The sequence below is a fragment of the Oncorhynchus keta genome, chromosome 34, assembly GCF_023373465.1.
Source record: "Oncorhynchus keta strain PuntledgeMale-10-30-2019 chromosome 34, Oket_V2, whole genome shotgun sequence".
Lineage (NCBI taxonomy): Eukaryota > Metazoa > Chordata > Actinopteri > Salmoniformes > Salmonidae > Oncorhynchus > Oncorhynchus keta.
Window position 1 is genome coordinate 55145591 of NC_068454.1, and position 24446 is coordinate 55170036.

At 43.5% G+C, this 24446-nt stretch overlaps 1 protein-coding gene across 2 annotated transcripts in view; it reads right to left on the reverse strand.

The window, feature by feature from the left end:
* The window catches only part of LOC118367300 (zinc finger protein 236-like), a 92906-nt gene that overhangs the window by 26091 nt on the left and 42369 nt on the right, over positions 1-24446 (reverse strand). The window contains exons 15-24 of one of the 2 annotated variants that reach the window (XM_035750622.2): positions 20398-20499; positions 16906-17048; positions 14928-15037; positions 12975-13126; positions 11065-11241; positions 8760-9048; positions 5183-5286; positions 3194-3595; positions 953-1098; positions 503-725 (exon numbers count right to left, since the gene is read on the reverse strand). In XM_035750622.2, the coding sequence (XP_035606515.2) occupies positions 503-725; positions 953-1098; positions 3194-3595; positions 5183-5286; positions 8760-9048; positions 11065-11241; positions 12975-13126; positions 14928-15037; positions 16906-17048; positions 20398-20499 (1848 nt within the window). The remainder of the gene's footprint in view (positions 1-502; positions 726-952; positions 1099-3193; positions 3596-5182; positions 5287-8759; positions 9049-11064; positions 11242-12974; positions 13127-14927; positions 15038-16905; positions 17049-20397; positions 20500-24446) is intronic. The other variant, XM_035750623.2, reaches the window with a different exon arrangement.

The window sequence follows — 24446 nt, forward strand, 5'->3', positions numbered from 1 at the left end:
TAGGCTATAAGTCAGCCTCCATATTTCAGTTACTAACCCATATGACCTTTAATGAGGAATATTCTGTAAATTCATGAATACAGGGATACTCATGAGCGGGATATGAGCGGATAAGACCTTAAGCGGGATATGAACTACTATCAGGAATACTGTGCGCATGTAAACGTGGTCAATGGTAGTATCGGAACGCATATGAGAGGTACCATGCACCCGTTTTGTCAAAGAAAATGTATGCAACTGTTGAAGGAACCGGTAAGTTGAGGAGAAAAAAAAGTTTTTAATCGAAAAGGCATCACAGTGTTTGCTTTGTACAGAAAATGCTCCATCTTCAAAACGTGACAGCTGACATGCACAATGTTTTGGGATCGTAGTAACAGTTGACTAATAAACATAATACAAGTGAACCTTCCGAGTGAACCATCCCTTCAATTCTCCTGAGTGATCATGTTAGTATAGGAACAGAAATGCAAAGTTCCGGGGAGAAGACGGGACCACCATGCACCTGTGTTGTCGTGCTCGCCAAGGCTGCCCATGGTGACGTGGCCGGGGCCGATGGCGGAGGGCTGCAGGGACAGGCTGGTGAGCGGGTGCAGGACCACATTGGAGCCGGGCGCCGAGGGGTCTCCCGTGGCCATGAGGTGGGAACCAGGGTGGCTGGTCAGGCCTCCGTCTCCTGTCAGGGCGTGGGAGAGGAGACCTCCCTGCTGGAGGATGGCTGGGTCAATCTGGAGGGGATGGGAGAATCCCAATGAGTCAACACAGGACACGGGTGGGTGGAGGGGTAGAGAGAGAGAGGGAGGTGAAAAGAGAGAGGGAGAGCGATAGGGGAGCAGAGGAGAGTAGGACAGATGATGAAAACGAGGGAACCAAGGGAGGAGAGGTGGAGCAAAGGAGAGAGAGTAAAGAGAGAGGGCGAGAAGTAGGTGATACTGGCGGGGACACACTGCATTACCTGCAGTGTGATGTTGTTGATGTTGCTGGTGTCGATGCCAGAGATCTGAACGTTGGGACACACTAGGTTGGCAGAGGTAAGCTGGAGGTGGATGCCCTCCAGAGTAGCCAGACCCTCCGACAGAGACACTGTCAGGTCACCACCCGCTACAATACAATCACAAACCACACGATTAGATCAGAAGACATATATTGTCCCAAGCTTAGATAACTGGATTTTTATTTGAAGTTTCACATCAGTAAGACACAAAATGTCATCAAGTTTATATACAACACAAAACGGGCTGTTATAAAAAGAAGACTCCCATTCTGTGATATTTGCAGCCATTTTCTATCACTTAAATGAATCACAAACACCCATATATTCTGGAAAAATGTCACTTATAAATGCATTATGTGCCCAGTTGAAGTGTCTAGCCTCTAAACCCACCATAAAACAACATTTAAGGTGTGGGACTTTGAAAAATAACTTCAATAACTTAATTTAATGCAGATTCGCGTCCAATTTTTCTGTGTTTGCTCGATGTGCCTTCTGTCTGCTCGGACAGATAAGAGGAGAGTGGCTCGGAGTGAGTTATCATCCAATGGGGGGAACTTAGAGGGAACTAGGGGGTGTTACAAGCGGAGCTGTGTGCCAGCAATGAGCACGGTGCGTGGAAGCCATTTCGAAGCGCTACTACGTAGATTTTCAAACAGCACTGAGGGAAATTCATTTCCAGGCTGCTTTTTTGGATGGCTTCCTCCTCACCGCCAGTTTGAACAAATGACAGATTAGAGGTGAAGTGAGCCAGAGTTCAGTCAAAAGATTTCGACTCTTAAGTGTTGATGCGTTTCAGACTCCACAAATGTTGTTTCAGATTCCTTATTCCATCCCAGTCTGTAGAACTAATTAACAGATACATCATACTATAGTTGTAGCCTAGAATGAATTGGATGGAGCAAATACTTATTTTCCGAAAGTCTACATAAGATGGAAACTTGTCTTTGACATGGAGGCTCACACGAGGCAAACTACAGGAAAAATACTTTTCAATATTTGCAGAACATCGGTCTTGCTTTTGAACCAGGCGTGAAAGACGATGCCTGGCTACCCAGACTCCTTGCTCCAGCCAAATGCCCACGGACGTTAGTTACTTCTCCACAATGACCGGAGTGCCTCCTCGACCCCTCACCGAATTCAAACACATTTGGTGCCGACTTATTGGTCCAGAAACCGATGGGTTGGGCCAGAGACAGAACACAAGTGGGTAAAGCGGCAGTTTGGACGTTTGTACTCTGATTGGTTAGAGACGATCCAATCGCTGATGACTTTGTTTCGTACAAAACCCCTCGTGCCCCTCTTCACCTCAAACAATTTCAGTCTCAGACTAAAGTATGTAGTGAATGACAGAGCAGTGGAAGAATTTAGTGAAAGACAAGCATGTCCTTCTTTACTACCAAGAATTCTGATTTTAAAAAATGAATAAGAATACTTTTGATATTTTACTGGACTAAACTATTTGACCTCACTCTCAATTCGCTGAAATCCCTGAATATGACAACAGTGACAATTCTTCCTGGAAATGAGACAGAGCAGGCAAAACAGTTGAAATGACGCTGTTTACAACCAGAAACGGGTTGAAATGACGACAGTATGATGCAATTTCGATGTAATGTCCCACAAGGGATGCAATATCCAGCTCTCATCCTCCGTCTCCCAGTGTATCTATGCATCTACAGCCAAACACACCTAGTGCAGAATAGGCAGGTTGTGGTGTACAGTGATGTAGCACCCCTTAGAACGCATCTCCTCAGGCCTAGTGATGACACTAGCCCAGTAGCTGTAAACACCATTCATCAGCTCTTCCTGGGTGGCTACTGAGAACAGACTGTACTTAAGACTCAGGATTCAAACCTCTCCTCTCCGTCTCAAACTATGGTTTGAATGTAGACTCGGCTAGGGTTGACTGTTCAGGTGAAATATGGTTGCTGTGCTGAGCAGCACTTGGGTGCATGCTTCATGTCAATAGTGGAAGGGGTGAGCTAGGCTTGCATAGGGTAATAAGTATTGGCAATAAGAATGAAACAATGATGTGCTTGTGGCAATGGACGGTTGTGGGAATGTGAGGGTTTGCCAGGGTTGGGGTGAATTCCACCTAAACTCAAGTCAGGAATTGAATTGCATGTGTACATTTTTATGTGCAACTCAATATATTAATTGAATTGGAATTGAGCCCCAACCCTGATGTGAGTGAGTCCTTACCTGACATGGAGGTAGGCAGAATAGCCTGGCCCACCAGGCCTTGCTGCAGCAGGTTCTGATCAAACTGGCCTGCGAGGACCTGGTTGGCTGGGAGGTAGATGTTATGGTCTATGGTGGTAGCCTGGAGCAGACCCACAGGGTGCAGGGTCTCTGGGTTACCCGGGTGCTGCTGCTGCTTCTGGTCACTTCTGGACGATGCCGCTCGCTTGGCCTTCCGACCCTCTGAGCTGGGCCGGTAGTGACACTGGATGTGGGTCTTGCGGTGGCCTGAGGTGCGGAAGCGGAGATCGCAGAAGGGGCATTTGAAGGGCTTGGAGCCCGTGTGGAGACGCATGTGGACTTTCAGACTCCCTTTGGTGGAAAAGGACGTGTTGCACATGTGACAGCTGAACAGCTTCTGACCTGCAGGGGAGAGAACAGAATGATAGCATTGTTATCATGATAGCATAGTATGTAGCCCTACAGTGTACCACTGATTCTCATTATTTGACATAGTGGTAGGTTTTGCAATAATGCGGCTGAGGTCTGGGATCGGGTGATGGCCGCCAAGGTTTTATTGTGACCCTAGATTGACGTGAATCAATACAAAGAAAAAATGATTCTGTTTGAATGTGATTGTTCCATTGGCGAATGTATCGCACCTCCGTTCTGACAAGACGCCTTTTCCTCGATTTCGCCCCCCTAGAGTACCAACAAAACGAGTCACTTTTCTGATTACTGCCGTTCCAAAAGTTAATTCAGACGTCGCTAAAGAGGCCACTAACCCACAGCTCTTCAACAGTAACTTGGGAGTATGAGGCCTACTTAGCTAATGTCTGGGCCTTCTCATTAAATTCAGGGAGAATGAGTGTGTCTGCTCTAGGGTCAAACCACAGTAATTACCAAAAGAGAACAAGGTGTGAAGAGATATCATCTCCTAATATCCCTCGACTGACAAAACGTTTCCGCTGCCATCTCGCGCCGGGCGATCAAACCTACAGCTCCGTCCCATAAATCATCGGGCACAATTACTCCCCACGGCACCGTGTAACGGCATTCCTCCTCTTCTGAGGAGGAGGAGAAGCGAGAAGGATCGGAGGACCAATGCGCAGCGTGGTAAGTGTCCATAACGTTTTATTTGAAGATATAACCTGAACACTAATGAAAATACAAAACAATAAACGAGAACATGAACGAAACAGTACCGTGTGGCAACAAACACACACACGGAAAACAAACACCCACAAACCAAAAGTGAAACCCAGGCTACCTAAGTATGATTCTCAATCAGAGACAACTATCGACACCTGCCTCTGATTGAGAACCACACTAGGCCGAACACAGAAACCAACATAGAAAAACAAAGACTGCCCACCCCAACTCACGCCCTGACCATACTAAAACAAAGAATAAAATAACTATGGTCAGAACGTGACACACCGTTAGATGATAAGACATGCAAATGAGGCCGATTTAAATATTGTTTATAATACATTAGGATTAGATTAGAAAACTGTTCGCTGCTCTGGCTCCCCATGCAAATGGACAGCGGAGTCAATCACCACCTTCCGGAGACACCTGAAACCCCATTTTAAGTACCTTATAATAATCCTTCTCACCCCCCTTTTAGATGCACTATTGTAAAGTGGCTGTTCCACTGGATGTCATAAGGTGAATGCAAATTTGTAAGTCGCTCTGGATAAGAGCGTCTGCTAAATGACTTTGTAATGTAATGTAATGATTACGCATCCTAGAAGCGTATGAACTCTCTTGTTTTTGAGTACAGACCCTCTTTCACTGCATTTACTGATTGATTTACGTAATATAACTTTTAAATTGCGGAATTAAAGTGCACTCTACCCCCACAGAGTTGGACCATATTGAGAACATATTGTGGCTAATGTAGTAACAACCCTAACGTCATTAAAACTAAATAACAGGGACAGATCAGCGGCATTTTGAACTCCTGTTCCCTCCTACTGATCAGATGGAGTGGAAGTACACACTGACCTGTGTGGGTCTTTATGTGGCAGTCCAGGGTGGACTTCACGGTGAAGTTCTTCCCACACTTGTCACACTTGTAAGGACGCTCTCCTGTGTGGATCCGTATATGTCTAGAGAGACAGAGATAGAGAGAGAGAGAGAGCGAGAGGAGAGAGAGTGAGCGAGAGGAGAGAGAGTGAGCGAGAGGAGAGAGAGTGAGCGAGAGGAGAGAGAGTGAGCGAGAGGAGAGAGAGTGAGCGAGAGAGAGAGAGAGGAGAGAGAGTGAGCGAGAGGAGAGAGAGTGAGCGAGAGGAGAGAGAGTGAGCGAGAGAGAGAGAGAGCGAGAGAACAAGTTACTCATGAACCTTCCTGTTAGAATGCAGAGAGTGTCAAGGGGACACTTTAAGTTAAGAAGAAGAAGGCTCACATTCTTTTCCTAAAAAAAGACAGTGCAACACAATGCATTTATCACCTGTGGCCATTCTGATGTTTTCCTATTTTCATTTTGCATGCTTTGTGCTTACCAAGGCTCCCATGAAATTAAATAACAACACGTGGACGTCTTCGCTTTCTGAACTTGAAATCGGCAAGGTTTTCAGGCACAAGGCCACTGACTCAGCAAAATTGTTTAGTTTACTCCCTCTCATAACTTTGGCCTTTGTTTGTAATGTGAACTAGGTAACTTTATTAGGTCTCCCTGAGCTGGGGGGCGCGGGGGGGCGTTTATTATTCTTATATTATTACATTTTTGCTGACAAAGGAGAAAGTTTTCTATGAGAATGGGTAGCTTGTCAGGGTAACTTGTCTTTGCCAAAAACAGGTCAGCTTTATTGTTTTTGATAAAAGAGCACCATGAAATGAAATGAATACATCTTTGTTGCAGCCATTCCTGGGTTGTTGCTGTCATTTCCCCTTGTTTTTGGCAGGCTTAGTGACTCCATAATCCAATGAGGCTACTTTTGAAGAACTTCTGAAATTAAAAAGCTCAGCCTATCCCGTAAATACTTCAATATGGCCTTGTGTCACGGCTGGTCGCAAGGGGGATGTTCGACGACGCAATAATGATCATTACTTAATATCTTAACACCCCAAAATAATATTCCTTACCAATAATTGCAACCAAACTTTTATGGTTCAATAAAACCGAAGTTCATTTCATCCATACCTGGATACCATTCATCCATTTCTATGAATTTGAAAGTGGTTACATTTCTCCAGCCCCATCACTCAACTGTTTACCCAAACAGGGACCGCTGTGTTATTGCTACTGCAGATTGACGTTTTAAGAAAAATGTTGCCTGTCACACACCGGTGGAACACTAGTGTCAAACAAGAGGGAAATAAAGAGGGGAAACAACTCATTTCTCCAGCGCCTGATGATGACAATCATATATACATAGGAGATTTAAAAAAAATCTAATCGGCTGTTTAACAGCTTGTTTGGCGGTGATCTCACAAATTAACACCCCAGTAAACATGTGTGTGTGTGTGTGTGTGTGTGTGTGTGTGTGTGTGTGTGTGTGTGTGTGTGGGCAGGTGATAAGCACCCAACTAAACAGTAACCCTGTCAAGCCAGCCTGTGAGTGCTGTGGGCTGTGTTAATAACTTCAGATAGGGTCTATTGTGGAGCCCCTCTCAGAGCAGAGGTCTGCAGTGGAAACTGTAGTAGTGACTGGCAGGAGGGCTCTTATTCTGGGAGAGAGGTTGGGTCAGGGCCGCAGTTTGGAGCCTGTTCAGGGCCCTGTAATTGGGCTCTCTGTGGTAGAGGGCTCTTCTGGGATATAGGATGGGCGTGGGTGGGGACACAATGAGCTGGGCATTGCTCTTTGAGAGGTCCAGGAAGAGGGGGCGGCTGGAACGACAAGGTAACTCTTCAACCGCTGGGAAAGACAATCATGACAGAATAATGAGAAGGAGAGAGAGAGAGAAGGAGAGAGAGAGAGAGAGAGAGAGAGAGAGAGAGAGAGAGAGAGAGAGAGAGAAGAGAGAGAGAGAGAGAGAGAGAGAGAGAAAAAGAGAGAGAAAAAGAGAGAGAAAAAGAGAGAGAAAAAGAGAGGTGGAGATGGAAGAAGAGGTGGGCACACAGGCTGGACTGCACCTGAACATGACTACAGAGAAGAGCCCCCTGTCAAAGAGCTCAGAGAGGTGGGAGACACTTCAACCCCAAGAGCAAGATATTCAGAGACACAGAGAGAGTCTGAGTCGCTCAGAATCAAAGCATGAGGGGGAATAGGACCAGGGCCTAAACGAACACCTGCCACGTCTATTTCAGCAGCCACGTTGGCGTGTGGTCAGGGCTCCCCAGTGCAAGCATTTCACTCGCATTCGCCAATAAAAATAAGAGTTAAAAGCCAAGTATGATCACATATAGAAAAATAAATGCTGAGTAGCCGTTTTCAAAGTGTTTCTGTCGTTTTGTTTCATAGCTGGTAGATAATCACAAAAAGAATTACAAATCCTATAATATCCAATCACGTGCAACAACACTGCCTGTGCTGAAGAAGTGCTGTGCACAGGCATAAAAAGTGCAGTGTTAAATAACAATATTGTTTGAGAACAATATTTTTGTGAACAAATGTTTTATTTGATCTTTATAATACGGTTGGTACCAACATGTGAAAATTGATGTCGAAATGTGGAAACCTGTTGCAGCTCAAGTCAACTACAAAACCCACAATGCAATGCTCTCTCTAAGGGCTGGCTAGCTAGCTAGCAAACGTAGCTACACACAATAAAACCAAAGTTAACATCAGCATGTGAAGTAGCTAGTTAGCTGTAAAATCACCTAAACAAACGGCACTATCAATTTAGGACTCTACAATCTCACCATGTTCAACCTGCAGAGTTTGACATGTGCAACGCCACCATGCAACGCACCCTGGAGTGAAGAGGCAGACGAATAGGAGAAATGTGCTCGACCTCTTAAATGACACATTTCTCCAGGTAGGAATATTGCAAAAATATGATCAGTGGCTCATTTGAAGACAACCTCTCGCATTATGACATCGGCCAGTATTGAAAACTAACATGTATGATAATGTAGCTGTTTTTGTGATCTGAAAATATTCCTATTAACTTCCAGTGTAGTGAGATGCTTCATACCACCCGAATGTATGCCTGCTTAAACAGCAACAGCTCAGATACACGTGAAAACATGAAATGAAACAGGGAATTGATAGAACGTCGCTCCAAATGGGCGACTCTTTCCTTTAAAGGGGCAGCTGAATTGTTTGTCTCATCTGTGGTATTTTGATTTAAAAAACTCAGGTCACAAAAAAATGAAATAGCATTGGGTAATATACCACATAACTTCTTATTAGCAATACATTTCTTGTTTTAGAAGCATGATCATTAGATTTTGGAGGGGAGATTTTGGTGTAATTATGGAGAAAAAAAAACATTTTGGCAAGTAAAAAATCTGAGTGGCTGGTCAATTTTTAAATCTAACGTGACCTGCCAGGGTGGCTGGTGGAACAAAACGTTTGTTTCAGGCCCTGAATAGGAAAGAGAAAGAGAGACAGAAAGTAGCTGAAGAGAGAGAGTGAGAAAGAGCATATAACAGAGTACAGGACAGAGGGAGACAGTTCTCCGACACTCAGCTCACCTGACGAGGTCGCTGGGCTTTTTGAAGCTCTTGGGGCAGAAGTTACAGCAGTTGGCGAACTTGGGCTCAGTCTCCAGCTCCACTGCCTTGTCCTTGATCTCGCTGATGCGGTCGCGCTCCGCCGCCGACTGGGCCAGCACCTTCTCCGACACCGACGCCTCGTCACCAGGGTCATTCTTGGCCAGCTCCTCCGCCTGCTCCTCCGTGAAGGTTATGATGTTGGCCCGGTTCCTCTTCATCACGGTCTGCTCACCCTCCTCTTCCTCCTCGCCGTCCTCATCCTCCAGCCCTGCGAGAGGAGATGCATTATAGGAGAAAGGGATACACGTGCTCCTTAAGTGTCACTCAACATCAGGACCATGACTCGAACTCAGACCTGGTCCCATTTCAGATGCATTTCTAAATAATTGCTGCTTGTCAATATAAGCTTGTCTGGCAGAATAGAATAAAATATAATATTACTAAAAGTGCTCACTCTATATGGAAGCAGACCAGCTAAATCAAGTATTTCAAATATTTGGAAAGTGTATGTGACCAAGATCTGATTGAACTGTTATGTAACCATGGCTGATTGCCTTTTTCCAGGGGTGTCAAACTCATTTTCTTTCCCAAATTCTTTCTTGGCAGAGGTCTGGAGGGCCAAAATAAAAATGGTGTATATTGCCTTGGTGTCAAAATCCGCGTAAAACCTCACGAAAGCTGATACTCATTTTATCCTCACTTTTTTGACAAAATGTGCAAGACAACATCTTCAAAAAGAGCACATCTCTACAGAGTATACACTACATGACCAAAAGTATGTGGACACCTGCTTGTTGAACATCTCATTCCAAAATCATGGGCATTAATATGGAGTTGGTCCCCTTTGCTGATACAACAGCCTCCACTCTTCTGGGAAGGCTTTCTACTAGATGCAGGGACTTGCTTCCATTCAGACACTAGCATTAGTGAGGTCTGGCACTGATGTTGGCCGATTAGGCCTGGCTCGCAGTCCGCGTTCCAATTCATCGCAAAGGTGTTCGATGGAGTTGAGGTCAGGGCTCTGTGCAGGCCAGTCAAGTTGTCATACTGAAACAGGAAAGGGCCTTCCAGAAATTGTTGCCACGAAGTTGGAAGTACAGAATCATCTCGACTGTCATTGTATGCTGTAGCGTTAATATTTCCTTTCACTGGAACTAAGGGGCCTAGCCCGAACCATGAAAAACAGCCCCAGACCATTATTCCTTCTCCACAAAACGTTACAGTTGGCACTATGCATTGGGGAAGGTAGCATTCTCCTGGCATCTGCCAAACCCAGATTTGTCAGTCAGACTGCCAGATGGTAAAGCGTGATTCATCACTCCAGAGAATGCATTTCCACTGCTCCAGAAGAGCCCAATGGCGACGAGCTTTACAGCACTCCAGCCGACGCTTGGCATTGCACATGACAATCTTAGTCTTGTGCAGCTGCTCAGCCATGGAAACCCATTTCATGAAGCTCCCGACGAATAGTACTTGTCCTGATGTTGCTTCCAGAGGCAGTTTGGAACGCGGTAGTGAGTGTTACAACCGAGGACAGACGATTTTTAAGCCCTACAGACTTCAGCACTCAGCGGTTCCGTTCGGTGAGCTTGTGTGGCCTACCACTTCGCGGCTGAGCCATTGTTGCTCCTAGACGTTTCCACTTCACAATAACAGCACTTCCAGTTCACCATGTCAGCTCTAGCAGGGCAGACATTTTACAAACTCGCTTGTTGGAAAGGTGGCATCCTATGACAGTGCCACGTTGAAAGTCACTGAACTCTTCAGTAAGGACATTCTACTGCTAATGTTTGTCTATGGAGATTGCATGACTTTGTGCTCGATTTTACACACCTGTCAGCAACGAATCCACTAACTTGAAGGGATGTCCACATACTTCTGTATATACTGCATCTCTGTACCCATATAATTAAATAGAACACTGACCAATATGGCTGCCATTATCAGCAAATCTAGAGCTAAAACAGATCTATGACACTAGCCACTCTAAATACAATGGTCACATACACATATTTAGCAGATGTTATTGCGGGTGTCACGAAATGCTTGTCTAGTGTATATCTCTATGGCAGTGTCCCAAATACCTCTCCTTCCTCCCCAAGTGTGCACTTGTTCACTTCCCTTCACTGATTTGGAAGGAAATGACTGGTATAAGAAATATCATATAAACTCCTACTAGCCCATACCGCCACCAATCCAATGCTTTTAGATTTGTGGGAAGTAGTGAGCGAACGCACACTTTAGGAGAAAGGCAATATTATTGGGACGCACCCTATGTCTGTACCTCTGTCCACTTCGGCGTGGTCCTTCTTCAAGTGCTTCCTATACAGCACGCTGTTGCGGAAGCTGTCCTCACACATGTGACACTTGTAGGGCTTCAGGTGGACGACCATGTGGCGGTTCAGACTGCCGTTGGTGGTGAAGGAAGTGTCACACATGTTACACTTATAGGCCTTCACTCCTAGGAGCGGGAGCAAAGGAGATGAAAATATAAACAACCATATGTTTCATCAGTGTTGACCAATAAAGGTTTTGGTTTCCACTGAGGTGGAAAAAGTACCCAATTGTCGAACTTGAGTAAAAGTAAAGATACCTTCATAGTAAAATACTACTTGAGTAAAAGTATAAAAGTATTTGGTTTTAAATATACTTAAGTTTCAAACGTAAATCATTTCAAATTACTTATATTAATAAGCAAACAAGACGGCGGGATTTCATTAAAAAAAAAAACGTATTTAAGGGGCTAATTTACAAACAAAGCATTGGTGTTTGTGAGTCTGCCAGTTTTTAAACTGTAGGGGTAGTAGGGATGACCAGGGATGATATCTTGATAGGTGTGTGAACTGGACCATTTTCCTGTCTTGCCAACCATTCAAAATGAGACGAGTACTTTTGGGTGTCAGGGAAAATGTATGGAGTAAAAAGTACATTATTTTCTTTAGGAATGTATTGGAGTAAAAGTAGTCAAAAATTGAAATAGTAAAGTGGCGCAGCGGTCTTAAGGCACTGCATCTCAGCGTCCGGGTTAGGGGAGGGTTTGGCCGGGGGAGCTTTACCTGGCTCATCACGAATTAGCGACTCCCTGTGGCGGGCCAGGCACCTGCAGGCTGATCCTGGTCGTCAGTTGAACGGTGTTTCCTCCGACACATTGGTGCGGCTATCTTCCGGGTTAAGCGGGCAGTAAACCCTCTTAAGGATCGGTGTCCAACCATTGGGACGGTTGAGGTAAGTAACAAGAACATTTTCCAGGACATGGGCAGAAAGCTTAAATTCTTGTTAATCAATCTGCACTATCCAATTTACAGTAGCTATTACAGTAAAAACATACCATGCTATTGTTTGAGGAGAGTGCACAGTTATGTACTTGACCAATTAGGCATATTTGAGCAGACTTGATACAACATTTTGAACAGAAATGCAATGGTTTATTGGATCAGTCTACAGTTTTGCACACACACTGCAGCCATCTAGTGGCCAAACTCTAAATTTCACCTAGAGTCCTAAGTCAGATAATGTCCTTTATCTTGCAATTCAAAGATGGAACCATTTTTTTTAATTTTTTTATTTTTTTTTAACAAAAGAACATGTTTTTTCTTTGTATTATCTTTTACCAGATCTAATGTGTTATAGTCTCCTACATTCATTTCACATTTCCACAAACGTCAAAGTGTTTCCTTTTAAATGATATCGATAATATGCATATCCTTGCTTCAGATCCTGAGCTACAGGCAGTTAGATTTGGGTACGTCATTTTAGGCAATTTTTTTTTTTAAGGGGGGGTATGATCCAAAGCGCGGTTTGGCGGGTCATGTTTCAGAGGACGCATGACTCAACCTTCGCTACCTGGGCCTGAGGTGGAGTTGCAGCGATGAGACAAGATCGGGGATAAAATACAACAAAAGAATACAGATACCCCAAAAAATGAATTAAGTAGTATTTTAAAGTATTTTTACACCACTGGGTATCCCAAAGCATTTGTGGCTATAGTATTATGTCATTTCTCTCCACAACCCAGCTGCACAGCCACGAGAGAGAAACAATTATGAAATCGATATTTGACGGTCGCACGTGAACGAACAGAATTCGTCAAATGAAGCACTTTGCTTGTCCCACGAGAGGCGTGAGTCTGGGTTGGTGAGATCAATAGCGCGCTATTTTAACTATGCATGCAGTGTTGATGTACACTGTTCTTACCTGTGTGTGTGTTGAGGTGGGACTTGAGGACCCCTGCTGAGACAAAGCATCGGCCACAAATGTTGCAGCAGTAGGGTTTCTCCCCGGTGTGGGAGCGCACGTGTTGCTTCAGATGGCTGGACTTCTTAAAAGGTTTATTACACATGGTGCACCTGGGGGGAATCAAAACACACAGGTCGTGTTCATTAGGACTCAAACTGAAGAAAACAGGCTAAAACACGGAGGGACTAACTGACCACCAAAAGAAAACACTACATTTGGTCTGTTGCAAAACATTTTCCATTGCGTGCACTAATGAACACGACCATGATGTAACAGAGACGGTCTGTTTCTGTCAATGAGATGTGTATCAATAAAGCTCCTATCAAAAGTCACAAACCATCAGTTAACGATACTGACAACAGGAATCATTTCAAAGTTCCACCACCGATTCACAAAGCAAGTTGAGGTTTATGAAAGTACATCAGACTTTTTGTGAAGAGTGGAATATTTGAAAAGCAAACTTGAAGGTGTGAGTTAATTGTGAGTTATGTGTTGAAGCTCCACCACTATGTCTGCGTTGGATAGATATGTGAATGTATGTGTATACTTATCTAAACAGAATGTGGAGTCTAATTTTGATACATATACAGGACTCCATACAGAGCACTTACACCCAAACTGAAGTCACACCATTCCAGACACTACACTCTTTTCTCACTGCTAAAAACCATAGTCTCGATTTACAGCCGTGTCGTATCTGAAGGAGAAGGTTCAGTAGTTCACAATCTCAAATACACATTCCCTTCCCATATCTATCTAGGTCGTCCTTTCTCTTGTTTTGTCTATACCGCTCTTAGTTCCAGCCTAGACCGGCACTAATAATGCATGGTGTGCTGACGTGGTAGTGATTTATTATTTATTTGTGTTGCATCCGTTCTGAGTGCCATGGGGAACAACAGAGGAAAAGCTGAATCAAAGCATGACGCATTACTCAGTCCCCTTGCCGTCCCACTCTGCTTCCACAACGCAACAACATCAGTGGCTGGTGTCCTCCGGCCTACATCTGACGCACACGTTAGCTGGAAAACTAAGAGCTTGTAGCAACACAAGCCGCCACCGTCACCTCCACAGGCATCTGACGCACAAGTTCGTCACAAAACAAAAAAGCGTGTGGCAACAAGCTGCCACAGTCACCTTTACAGACAGGAAGCTAGCAGAGTTAAACTGCGTTGCCTGCTTCCCAAATGGCAACATATGGGCCCTGGTCAAAAGTAGTGCACTAGATGGGGAATAGGGTGCCATTTGGGACACAGTTATTTCATTGCGCAAATTCTAAATGAACAAATTGAAAGCTAGCGGTAGTGGGGCTTCGAGGAACTTAACAAACGGCTTTAGAAAGAAGGAGACAAAGACTTGACGATATGAGCGGGAGTGTTGTGCGGTGGTAGATTAAAAAACAGCTTGATTCTAGAAAGACCCGAATATGATTTATGTGTCGCTCTCAAAATGGTCACGGTATCAGGGGACAATGACAGCAACGGAGGTGCAATTCTGATAGTGTTATCGTAGCTTTGCATTCCTCGGTGTCGACTGCTAATGCTGTTTACAGCCCTAGAGCACAACTGTTGATAAAGGTGCTAAACAGTGTTATCTGCAGACGAGCCGGGAACCTCAAACAATGACAGAAAGTAAATGTATCTATTACTTGCCGAAAGTTATAGGGCTCGGTCTCGCTTGCTCACACACATTTACATTTTAGTCATTTATCAGAGGCTCTTATCCAAAACGACTCACCGCAGTGAGAGCATACGTTTTTCAAACCTTTTATTTTAGTACTGGTCCCCGTGGGAATCGAACCCACAACTACTGCCATCACCATGCGCTACCAACCGATCCACACCGCACACATACGCATGCAGACACACACACGTGTACATACATACAGACACACACACACACACACACACACACCTGTAAGCCCTCTTGCTGTTGTCCTCGCTGTCTTCTGGGTCTTGGTAGTCTTGCGTCTGGTCGGACAGCTGGAGGTCTCCTTGGCTAGTCTCCTGGAGCAGGCCACTCGTCTAAACAGAAATATAAGCAACCATTAATTAACTGCATTGTGATTAATCACCGAATGCAAAATATTCTTGACAATATGCTATACAGTCTATTTGAATGGACTACTTAAGGATACAATTAATTCAGCCGTTTACGGCTTGATAGAACACCTGCTAAATTAGGGTGGCAAAACAGGCTCTGAGACAGCTTCTATCCCCAAGCCATATGTCTGCTAAATAGCCAGACTGCTAAATGGTACCCAAACTATCTGCACTAACCCTACGCACACACACTAGACTTTGTATAATAACACCATATACATACATACAATCACACACTGCACTGTCACTCCCACGCAAATCCCTCACTCAAACACCACACACGCACACACATTACACAGACTTTCAGACACATCATTTGCTGCTGCTACTCTGCTCTTTATTTTACGTCTATTATTATCTATCCAGATGACTAGTCACTTTACCCTGCCTTCATGTATATACCTACCTCAAATACCTTATTATTATCTATCCTGATGCCTAGTCACTTTACCCTGCCTTCATGTACATATCTACCTCAAATACCTTATTATCTATCCTGATGCCTAGTCACTTTACCCTGCCTTCATGTACATATCTACCTCAAATACCTTATTATTATCTATCCTGATGCCTAGTCACTTTACCCTGCCTTCATGTACATATCTACCTCAAATACCTTATTATTATCTATCCTGATGCCTAGTCACTTTACCCTGCCTTCATGTATATATCTACCTCAAATACCTTATTATTATCTATCCTGATGCCTAGTCACTTTACCCTGCCTTCATGTATATATCTACCTCAAATACCTTATTATTATCTATCCTGATGCCTAGTCACTTTACCCTGCCTTCATGTATATATCTACCTCAAATACCTTATTATTATCTATCCTGATGCCTAGTCACTTTACCCTGCCTTCATGTACATATCTACCTCAAATACCTTATTATTATCTATCCTGATGCCTAGTCACTTTACCCTGCCTTCATGTACATATCTACCTCAAATACCTTATTATCTATCCTGATGCCTTGTCACTTTACCCTGCCTTCATGTACATATCTATCTCAAATACCTTATTATCTATCCTGATGCCTAGTCACTTTACCCTGCCTTCATGTACATATCTACCCTCTAATACCTTATTATTATCTATCCTGATGCCAAGTCACTTTACCCTGCCTTCATGTATATATCTACCTCAAATACCTTATTATTATCTATCCTGATGCCTAGTCACTTTACCCTGCCTTCATGTATATATCTACCTCAAATACCTTATTATTATCTATCCTGATGCCTAGTCACTTTACCCTGCCTTCATATACACATCTACCTCAAATACCGTATTATCTATCCTGATGCCTAGTCACTTTACCCTGCCTTCATGTACATATCTACCTCAAATACCTTATTATCTATCCTGATGCCTAGTCACTTTACCCTGCCTTCATGTACATATCTACCTCAAGTACACCTGCACATTGATCTGGTACTCCCTGTATATAGCTCCCCTCTTGTGTATTTTATTTATTTTGTGTTCGTTAATTTTAGATGTATTATCATTTTGTAAAAATCTAAATCGTTGGGGAAAGTTTGTAAGCAACCATTCCACTGTCAAGTCGGCGCCAGTTGTATTCGACACGTGCGATAAATAACATTTAAATTGGACATTTCCCAAAGTCACTGTGTTTTTCAGAAATCCCTATGGGAGGGTTTACTGAGAACTTTGGGGAAGTTTTACAACCCTACTCTCTACATAGAGCCAATGCCACGCTATGATGGTGAGATGGAAGCCCCCCGTGGAAGGTGTGGCGGTCAGAGGCTGACGGTGCTGGACTCACCACCTCTTGGCTGGGCACATGGAGCAGGTTCTGGGGGTGGTAGCTGGAGGAGAGGGCCTGAGACTCCAGGGTGCTGGAGTCCTGTAGCTGCTGCACCGTGGAGAACTGGGCCTGGGCATAGCCGTCCGCGGTGATGGTGAAACCTGCACGAGGACACAAAAGGGGTACAGTCAGCACTACAGCATACAAAGGGTTAACCCTGTATGAGAACTTAAGGGACCCTAGCAACTCTAAAGGAGGGTGTACAGTGCATTCAGAAAGTATTCAGACCACTTGACTTTTTCCACATTTTGTTACGCCTTATTCGAATGTATTATTATTATTATTCATGTTTGACTTAAACTGACTTGCCTAGTTAAATAAAGGTTAAGAACAAATTCTTATTTACAATGACGGCCTACTGGGGAACAGAGGGATAACTGCCTTGTTCATGGGGCAGAACGACAGATTTTTACCTTGTCAGCTTGGGGATTCGATCCAGCAACCTTTCGGTTACTGGCCCAAAGCTCTAACCACTAGGCTACCTGCCGCCCCTATTAATAAAAACAAAATACATTTAAAAAATCCTCATCAATCTACACACTATCATCAATCTACACCTCATAATGACAAAGCGAAATCTGTTTTTTAGACATTTTTGCTAATTTACTTAACTATTCAGACCCTTTGCTTCGAGACTTAAAATTGAGCTCAGGTGCTTCCCGTTTGCATTGATCATCCTTGAGATGTTTCTACAACTTGATTGGAGTCCTTCTGTGGGAAATTCAATTGACTGGACCTATCTATATAAGGTCCCACAGTTGACAGTGCACGTCAGAGCAAAAACCAAGCCATGACGTCGAAGGAATTGTCCGTAGAGCGCAGACATCAGTGTCGAGACATAGATCTGGGGAACGGTACCAAACATATTCTGCAGCATTGAAGGTCCCCAGCAACACAGTGGCCTCCATCATTCTTAAATGGAAGAAGTTTAGAACCACCAAGACTCTTCTTTTGGGGACCGAGTGGCGCAGCGGTCTAAGGCAGTGCATCGCAGTGCTAGAGGTGTCACAACAGACCCGGGTTCGATCCCGTATCACAACCGGCCGTGATCAGGAGTCGGATAGGGTGCCGCACAATTTCCCCAGCGTTGTCCGGGTTAGGGGAGGGTTTGGCCGGGGTAGGCTGTCATTGTAAATAAGAATTTGTTCTTAACTGACTTGCATAGTTAAATAAAGGTTCAATCAAATTTTTTAAATCAGAGCTGACCACCCGGCAAAACTGAGCAATCGGAGGAGAAAAGGGGATACCTAGTCAGTTGTACAACTGAATGCCTTCAAATGAAATGTGTCTTCCACATTTAACCCAAGCCCTCAGAGAGGTGCGTGGGGCTGCCTTAATCGACATCCACATCTTACAAGAACCCGATGGTCAATCTGACAGAGCTCCACTGTGGAGATGGGAGAACCTTCCAGAAGGACAACCATCTTTGCAGTACTCCACCAATCAGGCCACGATAGCCACTCCTCAGTAAAAGTTACATGACAGCCCGCTTGGAGTTTGCCAAAATGCTCCTAAAGGACTCTCAGACCATGAGAAACAAGATGCTCTGGTCTGATGAAACCAAGATTGAACTCTTTGGCCTGAATGCCAAGCATCACCTCTGGAGGAAACCTGGCACCATCCCTACGGTGAAGCATGGTGGTGGCAGAATCATGCTGTGGGGAAGTTTTTCAGCGGCAAAGACGGGGAGACTAGTTAGGATCTAGGGAAAAATGAACTCCGCAAATTACAGAGAGATCCTTGATAGAATCCTGCTCCAGAGAGCTCAGGACCTCAGACTGGGGTGAAGGTTCACCTTCGAACAGGACAACAATCCTAAGCACACAGCCAAGACAACGCAAGAGTGGCTTCGGGACAAGTCTCTGAATGTCCTTGAGCGACCCAGCAAGAGCCCAGACTTGAACCCGATCTCTGAAAAAAACTGAAAATAGCTGTGCAGCGATGCCACTTCCCAGCCAACCTGACAGAGCTAGAGAGGATTTGAATACTTATGTAATAGTGACATTTCAGTTTTTACTGTTAATACATTTGCAAAAATATCTAAAAACCTGTTTTTGCTTTGTCATTATGGGGTATTGTGTGTAGATTGATGAGGGGAAACAAATATTTAATCAATTTTCGAATAAGGCTGTAATGTAACAAAATGTGGAAAAGGTCAAGGGGTCTGAATACTTTCCACATGCACCGTATACACATGTGGAAGCTTGAATTCGAAGGACGGGCTCATTGTCATGGCTGTAAGGGAATGAATGTGTTTGATACCGTTCCAATCATTTTAATTCCAGGAACCTGTCCTCTGATTTCTCCCACCACAAGTCTCCACTGGTACACAGCTTGAACCTTAGAATAGATTAATTGATTACAGAGATAGGAGTGGATTTGAAAAGCCTATTAAGGATAAACCTCACACTTCCCAACAGGAGATGCACCACAGCACGAAATGAGTTAACCCTGTACATCTGGATATCTGGCTCGAGGCTAGAGCCTTTGCCAAATTAGGAGGACATTAATTAATGACTTACTGCAAACATGGCTAAAGGTGTGATTGGAAAAGTTCCTCAAAAGCTAATTAAGGATCGCAACAGCTCATCCTCCCTCCTACAACGCGCCATTAACAAACTGATGCTTCCAGAGAGCCCATGCCGCCAGTCTGTGTGCGCGTATGGACAAAGACTGTGCAGGAAACTTCCTGTGCCACCAGTCGGATTGTCTTCGGGTGCAAATTAGGGGACTCGCTGAAGCGCACAGTCCTTCATTAAAGCTCCACTCACTGATATTAATGAACGGACACGGTTCGTTAAAATGCTGGCAGACGGCAGAGAGAAGTACCCGGATTCCCCTAATAATTCCTTGCTTTCCTTCTTGAAAAGAACAAGAGAGGAGAGTAAATGTGTAGAAGTCCACCTGGTGGAGTGCCACACGCATGCTCACGAGAAACACACACACACACACATCAATATCCTCCCTGCTGTCGGTCTCGGGTTTATTTATGACATCAAACTTTTTACTTTATCAAAACTATACAGAGAGTATAGGGAGGCCTTGGATGTGGCAGGAAACCTGTCGAAAGAGAACGTGTTCTAGTGTTTGATGCACCTCTGTAGGAGGGGGAGAGCATATTGCTGTGGGCAATAGAGGCTGGATGCAATCGTTACGGAGACAAAAGGTTAGGCTACCCATTGTGAAAATGTTACATCTGATGTGCCAAGCAGATGCTTTCTGACAGTCCTCGCTGTAAATGGGCTCTTCTCAGCCAGAGGTCAGAGGCAACCATGGCGTTTGTCCATTACACTGGATTGAGACAGCCCGCGGGCTGCCAACGCATGTATGTGTGTGCCAGTGCATAATTTACCCCGGGTTAACTCACAGACATTGTTAAATGTACCGAGAGAAAGGTTTGTATGGCACTACCATGCAGTGTGTGTTTGTGTGTGTACGTGCATGAGTTACCTTGAGTAAGTGTTTGCTGGTCAAAGCCAGGCTGCGGGAGTGTCTGTGTCTCAAACTGGCTAATATTCTGAGGCAGAGCATGCTGGGTAGTCACAAAGGTGTCTGGAGTCAAGAGGGAGAAAGATAAGAAGACAGAGGAACAAAGCAGGTTAGTCTGGGTAGACTGTGTAAATAAAATACCAAAGTATTACGATTCACTTAAAAACGGCTGCATTGGACCTTTGTCTCAACATCAAATAATTACTGTGATTTTTTTTTGTTCAATGAAAATGGTCAGAAAGAAACAATACCCCAAACTACTGTAGCTTCTTAGCACAGAAACATTTCTCCAGCAAGAAAAAAAACCAAAAAAAAACATTTTGCTTGGACTGTGTGGGAGTGATTTGAGTGGGGAGGGGGAAACAAAAAATGGGCACTTATCAGCAGAGAAGTTTGGAACTCTTTCTTATTGGTCTATTAACTAATTTACCGCATGGTGATGTCAACATGGAAGGCAAAAACTCCCTCCCACCAAAATAGGTAGAAAGTTCAGGCGTTCTTCTCAAACAGCTCTTACACTAGAAGGTCATTATCATCATTTTCACACTATTATTCCAACCTCATAATGTGGAAATATATATAAAGCACCGGAAAAAAATCCCGCTTTCGACTGCTCTAGGCCGTTAAAGCAACACAGCATGCAGACAGCTACAAGAGAGCAACTCAGGTTTCAGTTGTCAAATTGGGGTTCATCTTTAATTTACTGTCGGTCTTTGGACCCCAGGCTAAATGTCAAGCACAAAGCACTGGAGAACTAGAGATGCTTCACGTAGAGCAAGTCCAGTTTTTCTTTGTACTTTGTATTGAGAGGAATTATAGACTATGTATCTTAGATGTTTTTTATTCGGCCAGTTCTACCGTGCACGGTGTTTCAATTCAAACCTTATAGATGGCAATCAGGATTACCCTCGGAACAGAGGTTTCTAACACCCATGGTCTATCCTGGCAAAATGAAAGTCATATGAACATATTTTTTGAAAGTTGAGATTGAGAGTCTAGAGAGAAAGGTCACAAATCAAGTCTCCATTTTCCTTTGCCCTCTAGTTTTTTGAATGGCAAAAAGACTGCCACTGACAATAGTGACCTTTCTTGAAGACAGACAGGCGAATTGTCCTCTGGAGTACCAACCTGATTCCAGTTTGCTGACCTTTGATCCGCCTAAAGCTCCCCAGGCCCAATCACTGTCACACTGTGATACTCAGACTGCATTCCAAGTGGCTCCCTATTCCCTATATAGTGCACTACCTTTGACAAGAGCCCTTTGTGGGACTGCAGAGACCAAGAATACTATCCTACCCAATCTGAGATGGAGGGGAAAAAAATACTTTAGAGACTTTCCTGTAGACTCAAACAGCCTCTCTATGTCGACTGTTGTTTGGCGTTTAACTGAGGCAAACATGATATGACAAGGCAATTTTGTAGTTCGAAGGTTCACCTGTACAGGTAACTGCAAAAAAAAGAAAAAAGTTAAGACCAACATAAAGTGTCTTAATAGGATGTTGGGCAACCATGAGCCGCAAAAACAGCATCAGGGTACCTTGGCTTATATTCTACAAGTGTCTGGAACTCTATTGGAGGGATGCGACACCATTCTTCCACAATAAATTCCATCATTTGGTGTTGTGTTGATGCAGTCCCAGGCGCCACTCCAGAATCTCCCATAAGTGTTCAATTGGGTTGAGATCTGGAGACTGACACACCCTTTAAACCCCCAATGCTCCTTTCAGACCCCTCTTTCAAAGTCACTGAAATCTCATCTTCTGGTCATGGTAACCAAAATAATGGTCAACTGGGCATTTTTATACATTACCCTGAGCATGATGGGATGTTAATTGCTTAATTAACTCAGAAACCACACCTGTGTGGATGCACAAGCTTTCAATATACTTTGTATACCTCATTTACTCAAGTGTTTCCATTATTTTGGAAATTACCTGTATATATTACACTAAACAAAAATATAAACAACCATTTTGAGACATCTGTGGCGTCGTGTGACAACACGGCACATTGTAGCCTTTTATTAGGCTTTTTATTGCACAAAATTTGAGAGAAATAAGCTTTTCGTGCGTATGGAAAAATTCTGGGATCTTTTATCTTTTAAGGTCTTGGTTTCTGGCTTGTGTGAGCCTGTAATCGAACCCACAAATGCTGATGCTCCAGATACTCAACTTGTCTAAAAGCCAGTTTTATTGCTTCTTTAATCAGGACTACAGTTTTCAGCTGTGCTAACATAATTGCAAAAGGGTTTTCTAATGATCAATTAGCCTTTTAAAATTATAAACTTGGATTAGCTAACATAACGTGCCATTGGAACACAGGAGTGATGGTTGCTGATAATGGGCCTCTGTACGCCTATGTAGATATTCCATAAAAAATCTGCCGTTTCAAGCTTCCAGTCATTTACAACATTAACAATGTCTACACTTTATTTCGGATCAATTTGATGTTATTTTAAATTGACATTTTTTTGTTGCTTTTCTTTAAAAAACAAGGAAATTTCTAAGTGACCCCAAACTTTTGAGCGTTAGTGTGTGTGTGTGTGTGTGTGTGTATATATACACACACACACACACACACACAATTTTTATAATAATTTTTTGACTCCATAGGCATCAGTGAATCAAATCAAGAGGTTATCTGTTCTCTCTGTGAATGGGTCAGGGGTTAGCTCATGCATTTAAGCCTTTTTTTTTTTTTTTTTACAAATGTTACGGTCTTAAGCGATAGCTCTAAAAAGGACTTGATTGAAGGCTGAGAGGACAAATACTAATCTAAATCATGTACAATGGTAAAGCTAGGATAAGTTTATTTTTTCCCCTCTTTCAGGTCTCTTTTCTTTTACTCACCGTGAACTCGTGAGGTTTGAAGCTTGACCTCTGGCCCAGTTTCATTTGTTGTGCTATGCTCTTCGCTCTCTCTGCTGAGGTTAAATATAGCATATGTTGGAACGGTTTTAAAATGGTAAAAGCTACAAGGTCAAGGACGTGGTTCCGTCAGTCACACACCATGAATCCTAACGAGACGCAATCCAAAAACTCATTGTATAGAAAAACCCATTGGAATAACAATTCCAAGAAAGGCACCAAAAAGAAAAGAGAAGGTTTCTGAAGATCCAGCGTTGGGATGGAAATAGCGTTTGAGTAAGGGACAGATAAAAAGTGAAATAAATGGACAGAAACCCAGATTTGTGCCCTTTGCCCTCTTAAAAGAGTGCTGTTTGGAAAGATATTGATATTCAAAATATGAATAAGATTCCATATTCAACAGTTCCTTGCTTTATTTGCTAACACAGTTGTAGCGAACCATTGTCCCTGAACATGAAACACCTTGCCGTGTAGACTGGCCAAATGAAAAATACAGTCTAAGATCAAGAGAGACGGGTGGAGAGCAAGAGTATCTCTGTAGAAGTGTCTGTTGATGTTGGGATGGGTTCAGACACCTTATAGGCGTGGATCACTTTGTTCGCATCATCCTTTGTACAGCCAACATAGAACTAACTACGTGGATCCCTCAATGAAAGTTAGAGGGATGTGTACGGGGTCAATTTCACACCATATGATTTGAATTCAAAATCAAATCAATCGTGAACATGAAAAATAAAGTTGAGAATGTAAACATATTTTCGAGGACGGGGGAAATAATTGATGTTGAAATCAAAAAGCCAAACAATTGAAAGCAAAATGTATAGAATTGTAAACAAAAACAACACATCAAAAGCAAAATCCAAAAACTTGTAAGCAACTAACTTCAAAGCAAGAGCAAGACTCTATGACAAATGAGAAAAACTAGCGGACCAATAGAGACTCATTGTCTACGCCTCCCTCTAATAATGCCAAAACTCGCAATCAAAAAGGCTGGCAGTGAAAGCAAAGGAACAGACATCAAAAGCAGAGATATGAGTAGCGTAACCAAAAGGTAGTACATGCTGGCAAGAGTGTAGGAAAAATGTATTCAATAGGATTGGTTGCTGGGAAAGTTTCACCGAAAAGGATTTTTGCAAATGTTTT